Genomic DNA, 7,948 nt, shown 5'->3' on the forward strand with positions numbered 1-7,948 from the left:
AGCACGGTGGAAGTTACCTGTCTCACCCGCGCGCGTCGCAGAAGAACTGAGAGAGAGAGAGAGAGAGAGAAGGAGAGAGAGAGAGAGAGAGAGAGAGAGAGCTGCAGGACAAGAAGAGAGAGAGAGCTGATACACCAGAGAGAGAGAGAGCAGACACACAGAGAGAGAGAGAAGTGAGTGACACAGAGAGAGAGAGAGAATATTTAATGACCACATTCTATAAGTGTTCACCCTTGGGCTGCATGTATCTACAGACTGGGTTCAAAATACTGGTGTTTCTGGGGTATTTTATTTTCTGTTATTTGGGTAGCACACCCAAAACAAGTACTTTTACTTTAGTATTTTAAATGGTTATTTGTATTTAAGAGGATTATCAATTTACTTATTTTCAAATACTAAATTTCCAAATGGGTGAGGTGTGTGTGTGTGTGTGTGGTAGATGTCTTTAGACTAAACATAAATAACTCCGGATTTGAGTTTTGAAGGAGCTCTCTTTGAGATGACGCAGAAACCTGTAAGCAAAAGGAGACCAAAGAGAAACGGAGAGAGAGAGAGAGAGAGAGAGAGAGAAAGAGGAGACAGAGAGAGACAGAGACAGAGAGTACAGAGACAGAGACAAGAGAAGCCGAGACAGAGAGGAGCAGAGAGAGACAGAGAGACAGGAGAGAGAGAGAGAGAGAGACCGGAGAAGAGACAGAGAGGAGGAAGGTCGAACTATGCCATGAGAGCCCAGTGCGCTGTTATTTGGAGGAGCAACAGAGGGAAAGAGACATGGCGAGAGGATTCGTACCGCGTGGAGCGGAGGACTTGGAGATAGACGTTATTTGTAGAAAGAAGAACAGATTTGAGCACCCTAGGAAGCTAATCCTGTGAGCTGAGGCAGGGAAACCCTATGAAACGACACTATGGACGACGAGAAGATGTAGAAGAGAAGAGCAAGGAGGAAGCAAGAGCAGGAGCTGGCATGTTTGGCGAGTGAAAGAAGACATAAAGAAAGAGACTAGAGAACGCTGAGCAGAGACGCTACAGGATGCGTTTAGAAATGAAATGAAGAGACATGGATCGACAGTATTGGTAGTGTACGACAGAGAACTTGTTTCTGGGGCTGGGTGAAAAGGCACGTATGCTGAAGAGAAACATGGGATGAGTCCATATGGACTGGAAATGTGAAAATCACATAACAGTTGGTCAAGTTTGCACGCTGGTACGGATGTATCAAGCAATATTGGTACGCTTGTAGAGAGGAGAGGGACTAGAGAGTGAACACACACACACGCAAGCACACAAACACAGAACACACGACACACACAGTCAGGGAAAATTAAAGGATGAGGTTGTTTACGTGAGAGAGCTGTTGGGTCCCATAATCTCAACTATTTGCAAGAGAAGACACGGAGACGAGCGGAGAAGATGACGAGGAGGAGAGAGAGAGAGAGAGAGAGAGAGAGATACCAAGAAGATGACAACGATGAGACAAAGAGACAGAGGGAAAGACATTGAACGAGTAGAGACAAATATTAGACAGAGGACAGAAGACGGACAGAACAGACATGAACAAGACAGACGACAGACAGGCAGACAGATTCAGACAGGATAGACAGATCAGAGCATGACAGGTCAGACCAGACAGACAGACAGAGAGTCAGTGAGATGTCAGAGAGTAGGAGGGGGGATTGAACAATATATTTCTCAGGTAGGGAGATAAGGAAAGATATACCAGCTACATTGGCCTTCCATTAGTCTCTTCGTCTATTTCCAGCCACACCCTGTATGGTGACGGTGTAATAGATCGGAGCACACATGTCCATGTTGCAAAGGTTGAGACAAACATTGGCGAGTAGAATGGCCCTTATCTTGAAGTAGCGTCAGTGGACAACGTGGCACCGTCATAGGATGCCACCATTTCCCACCATCAGTTTCTCGACAATTTAGTGCAAAAGTTCGCTGAGATCATTATGCCCAGACCTGCTCAAGTCGTCGGGCGGAGTGGGTGTATAAAAGCGTTCGCTCACCGTTTCATTCGTAGGACTCAGTGGAACGGTGTTCTCTGGAGTGTCTATGAATCCGGTCCGAACGCGAATCTGGGTTGCTGGCGAATGCCAAGCGGAAGATACGCTACGTTTGCCCGAGATGCATAAGGAGCTAACTTGTTTGGGGGTAATTACATGAATTCTGGTGGTTGAGTTTTTTATCAGTGGTTCGGATAACCAACTTATGTTCCAGTGAGGATCTGTAGCTCACGCTACAGCAATACCAGGATGACATTACCTAGATGCTTCTGGTGCTTCCATACTGTTTGTTGGCAAACAGCTTTGGGTAAGGCCCCTTTTCTGTTGTCAGCATGACAATTGCCCCCTGATTTCAACATAATGTCGGGTCGTAGGTCGCATACAGAAATGGTTTGTCGAGATCGGCTGTGGTGGAATGAACTTGTTGACAGTGCCTCCACAGAGCCTCCTGACTTTCAACGCTCTATATTGATACACTTTGAGGATGAAATTGGAACGCAGACTGTGAGTCCAGGCGTAATCACCCACAGTCGAACGTCGTAGCTCACTAATGCTCTCTTGTGGCTGAATACAAGCCAAGTTCTCCTGCAGCAATGGTTCCATCTAGCTAGTGGAAGCCTTCGCCAGAGAGTTGGAGGCTGTTGGTAGCAGCCAAAAGTGAGCGGACCAACTCCATATTAATGCCCTGATTTGGTGGGGAGATGTTAGAAAGAGACTATGGTCGATCCCTCCTTCTGTTTAATTGTTGGTCAACATGAGGAAGTCCGGTGACGCTGGGGAGATTAATAGAGAGGGGGAGAGAGAATATCAGGCTGTACATGGTTCTAAAAATCCCTGCATCAACTGATTCTGCTCAGATATTTGTCAGGAAAACCTCTTCTCTTCTCCTCTCGCCCCGTCCGGCACCGTTGCCTCGTCATCCATGGAATACCTAGAGATCCACCCCCTCTTCCCCCGCACGCCACAGCCAATCAGGCGCCTCGAAACTCTCCAGGCGGCCAATACTAGCCCAGACCACATCCCTGCCCCCCCGGCTCCCTCTCCAATCGGTATGCACTCCTACGACTCCCTCTCCAAAGCCGAGCCAATCGACGACGTTGTGGTTCCTGCCTCGGCCACTCCCTGGTACAAACTGACCAATGGGACCTTCTCACCTCCACGACACGTCTCCGCCTTTCACCCTGACTCCTCCTACTTAAAAAAGGCAACCATCCCCAGCCCCCCCGTCCTCATCGTCAACCCCCAGCCTAAAAAGTCCTCCTCTAACTCGGGTGACAACCCCCCTAGTATCTTCGGCAGCCCCCTGGGAGGCTCAGCCTTCAGTCCCCTCAACCCGTCATCAGCGTTCAGTCCTCCGTCCACCGGGGGCAGCGTTGAGCCAGACAGCCCCCAGCACAGTAAGTTCCCTTATATGGGCATCGGTCAGATCCTGAAGAAGAAGACTCCCTTCCAGCCGTTCAGTTTCAGGGCGGAGCAAGCGGTGGAGGAGGAGCTGGTGTCTCCGCCCCCTTACCACATGCAGACGCTTCTCTGCGCCTCCGGGGCGCTCAAGACCCTCTGCTGAAGCATTGTGGGTAACGGGACAACGACGATGATCAAAGACCATGTGGAGGATTATGGTCCAAAGTTATTGCCCAATGAAACGAGGGGATAAGATGTCGTCGTTTCAGACAGTTTTGGATCTCGATCCTACTTCCTGCGTCCTGTTTTGGGGCAGGAAGTGGGCGTGGTTCTTCCTGAGCGGCCTTGTAACTTTTGTGAACTTTGACCCTGTGAACTGTCCTCTGCTGAGGCAGTCACCATGACGACACTATGACTCTAGATACACAGAGACACTCTGGCTGTTGGCGTGAAAGACTATAAAATAAAACACTGAAGACTAAAGGTGGTTTGAAATGAAATGAAAATGTCTCTTTGTACTGTCGACGATTGTTTCTGCTGGTGAAAGGCCTTTGTGAAGACACGTTGTGAGTCCATTGACTGGAACATGTGAAACTCCTACAGTGTCAGAGTTTCACCTGTCGTTGTTACATATTGTGTTGTGAGAGAGGGCTGAGTGACACACACACACACACACACACACACACACACACACACATTCAGGGAAATTAAGATGAGGTTTTTACAGTGGAAGTGGTTGTATAATCTAACTATTGTAAACCATTTCCTTGGAAGACTGTTATGTCATTGTGTTATTCTAGGAAGTCCCTTCAGCTTGACGTGACTGTGGTTGTGTACGTTAAGCCACATAATTACAGTCGAGCCATACCAACAGCTGCCTGTCAGTCTGTCCTTTCTGCTGTCACATTCATTAAAACAAAAACATTCTAGGACCTGTGGTTAAGATCAGTCCATTAGTTATGTGGAATTTCTGCTTTGGTTTCATTCCAACAGAACCTGACCATCAACCGTGGGTTCTACCGTAGAATTAGAACGCGTACTAATTCCACGGTATCCACGGTGAATTGTGTTCCACTGGAACCCAACACTGCAGAATCCTAGTTTAAATTCGACAGGATCCCAGGTGTGAATTGTGTTCCACTGGAACCCAACCACTGCAGCAATCCTAGTAATTCCACGGTATCCACGGTGAATTGTGTTCCACTGGAACCCCAACACTGCAGATCCCATAGTTTAATTCTACGGTATTCCACAGTGAATTGTGTTCGGCACTGGAACCCAACCACTGCAGAATCCAGTTAATTTCTACTGGTCTAGTCTCACTGTTTGAAGTTGTGTTCCACTGGTCAGAGCCGAACACTGCAAATCCTTAAGTATAATTCTTACTGGGGGTATCACCGGTGATTGTTGTTCCACTTGGAAACCCAACACTGCAGGAATCCTAGGTGTAATTACTACGGTATCCAACGGGTGAATGTGTTCCACGAGAACCCAACACTGCAGTGAAATGCCTAGTTAATTCTACGGAGTCTTCCACTGGGGTGTTAACTGTTTTTCCACTGAACCGCAACACTGCCAGAATCCTAGTTAAATTTCGTATCGGTATCCACGCGTGAATGTGTTTCCACTGGAACCCAACACTGCAGAATCCTAGTTAATTCTACGGTATCCACGGTGAATTGTGTTCCACTGGAACCCAACACTGCAGAATCCTAGTGATAGTCTGTTTCTTAGCCAGTCACATAACCTTCCATACCACTCTAACTTCCCTATAGCCCTATAAGGTACTGTTCTGAGCCCAACTGTCAACCTGTTATACAATCAGCTTCTATATGACAGTGGAAATATACATCATTCTATATGACAGTTGAACCATTCCTTAGGGTGCGTTCCGAATACTATTCTATTCCCTACATAGCACACTGCTTTTAACCAGAGCCCTATGGACTATAGAATGTGTAGGATACCATTAGGGACTCTGTTAGCAGATCTACCTGTTGAGACAGACAAGTTCTATAAAAGTGTCAAAGGATTACAATGAGTTGCTGAGTGTTGCAACCCTGCCCTGCCTCCGACTGAAACAGGAGGAGGAAGAGGAGGAGGAGGAGGGGGGAGGGGGAAGATGAGGAGGGCATAACTTCCACTATCACGGCACGTAAAAGTGATACATTTCATATCGTCTTTAAGTGATACTGACTGTCGTTTGTGCAATATTGCTATATGTGTGTTTTCTGCCTGCCGTAAACGACGGTATTGCCAAGGTGCTTTCTGAACGAATGGACACGATTGTGTTGTAGTGCCGTGACAGTTTGTTGTGTTGTATGATTCCGGGGGTTCTAAAGGTTCTCGATGATGGGTTCTAGTGTTCTGTATTCTATGATTTTTTTTTAAACCGTCTTCTTATACATATTGACTGTGACGTTTTGACATTGTCACATTATTGAGTTCACCAGACTGTATTGGACGAGCAAATGCTTCCACTTTACACAATGCTTCTCCCTTTTGACATAGAATGTCTTTCATATCTGTCAACACTTGCATGCAAAACTGTTTTAATACCCGATTTTAATACGAAAATGTCAAAACTTTTGAACTTTTTGAAAATATGAAATGTCTTTGTAAGTCTTTTTTTTTCTTTTTTTCGATATTGCGATTGAAATGAACGGACTTGATTCGACGTTCTTTTGTAATAAATAGCTTTTTGCTTTTGAGTGTCGAGATTTTTACGATGGCTTGTAAAATATTTTAAATATTTATACTAAATCCATGAAGTCTCTGTCTGATCTTTTTACTGCACCTGCTGCCCTGTGTGTGTGTGTGTGTGTGTGTGTGTGTGTGTATATATATATATACGATACTCAAATACTTTGCCAATATAAATCAGATAATCAAATGTATACATGGTAAACCATCAAACTATACATTGATCAAATATTACATTAGTAAGTCCTAAACAAAGACCTGTGTCTCTTCATCTAAAGAAGAATGTGAACTATCTCCCTCCCAGCAAGATGGACGCCAAACCATCCCTATACACACCCTACACACACACCCAACACATGGTGTATCCATTTCCAACAAGACAGCTGTGGTAGTCATGAACACCAACACGACAGCTGAATGACCCCTTCGTAATGCCACACACAATCACGCACTCACACAATTCACACACACACACACACACACTGTTAATCCACTCAACTATGGTACCCGGGTCTCGTCCGTAAACCGTTCTCCGTAACACCCCGCCCTCTGACCAGACAAAGAACAGGGGTCCTCAAAGCTCTGTGAGACATACACGTCACACACAACAACAAAGCCCCCTGCTGTGGGGCGAGAGAGGAGGAGAGGGGAGGGGGGAGGGGAGGAGGAGAGGAGAGGGGGAGGAGAGGGGGTGAAGTGTATTAAGGGCCTTTGTTTACCAGAGACAGGGCATAAGTCCAAAATAGCACCCTATTCCCTATGTGGTGCACTACCTTTTCTACAGAGCTCTGTGGGTCACGGTCAAAAGTAGGGTGCAATTTGGAACGCAGTGTGGGCAGTTAGAGCCAAGTCCCCCCCGTAGCACCAGAGAGACAAACAGACTATGACACAGACCCCTCTAGCGTAACCACGAACCCGGAGAGAAAGGGTGATACACACCAGAGGCCAGCTGGAACAATAACTCCAGTCAACAAGCCTGAAAGTGTACATCCACGTCTACTGTATATGGATCTTTCCAGAAACTAGGGTACCGGTGAGCATTTCCTACACTGGACAACTTGTTACAGCCGTTGATAAGTCATTGATAATAATATGCAAATGTATTTTTATGTCATTACATTTAAGATATATAAAGGGGGGGAATCATAGATATATTCAATAACATTCACAAGTTAAATTAAATTGTATGTTTAACCCTTTTGTCATGGTTGATGTCTTGATGGATTTGCAGTTATGGCAGTGTACGTTTGTGGTTATATTAAGCATTAATCAGTTGAAACCTGTAAGAATCGTGGATCTAGCTGTTTTTTTTTGTAAAGATATCTCCGAAATGCAGTGTAAATGTAACATTTTGTTGTCTCATGTTAAGCGGCGAAAACTGTTTTCATTGGCACACAAATCCAAAATAATAATAACTGCAATTGAAAAATCGAATGCTTCTAACCGAAAGAGTCACCTTAACTTGATACTTACAAACCTGAATCGATACTCATTAATAATTATACATAATAATTGTTGGAATGCGCATTTGGTGAAAAGCTGTTGAATTACTCCATCATATTTTCACAGTTCACAAGTCATCATCTGATCCAGGAAGTAATTTTCTGAATGACAGTCAAGTGTTGAACCGCTGCTGTGATAGCAACAACAGCCCAAGTGTTTGAGAGAAATGTTCCAGAATATTTTGATGTCTCATTTGTTACGCCGGTAAATATTATTTACCGGCGTTACCGTCTTATTTACAATGACGGCTTACACCGGCCAAACCTGGACGACGCTGGGCCAATTGTGCTCTGCCCTATATGGGACTCCAAAATCACGGCCGGTTGTGATAC

At 45.4% G+C, this 7,948-nt stretch overlaps 1 protein-coding gene across 1 annotated transcript; it reads left to right on the top strand.

Annotated features, from left to right (window-relative positions):
• The first annotated feature begins 2,896 nt into the window (after positions 1–2,896).
• On the top strand, positions 2,897–4,658 carry LOC139027793 (hormonally up-regulated neu tumor-associated kinase homolog B-like). The gene is made up of 2 exons (XM_070443741.1): positions 2,897–4,510; positions 4,643–4,658. Exon 1 carries the CDS (start codon positions 2,932–2,934, stop codon positions 3,571–3,573), a length of 642 nt encoding a protein of 213 aa, XP_070299842.1. The 5' UTR covers positions 2,897–2,931; the 3' UTR covers positions 3,574–4,510; positions 4,643–4,658.
• Positions 4,659–7,948: the final 3,290 nt, after the last annotated feature.

This window comes from Salvelinus sp. IW2-2015, linkage group LG5 (assembly GCF_002910315.2).
Source record: "Salvelinus sp. IW2-2015 linkage group LG5, ASM291031v2, whole genome shotgun sequence".
Lineage (NCBI taxonomy): Eukaryota > Metazoa > Chordata > Actinopteri > Salmoniformes > Salmonidae > Salvelinus > Salvelinus sp. IW2-2015.

What these genes read in the sequence shown, in the direction of transcription:
- LOC139027793 (XM_070443741.1), top strand. Translation starts at nt 2,932, where the DNA reads ATGGAATACCTAGAGATCCACCCCCTCTTCCCCCGCACGCCACAGCCA.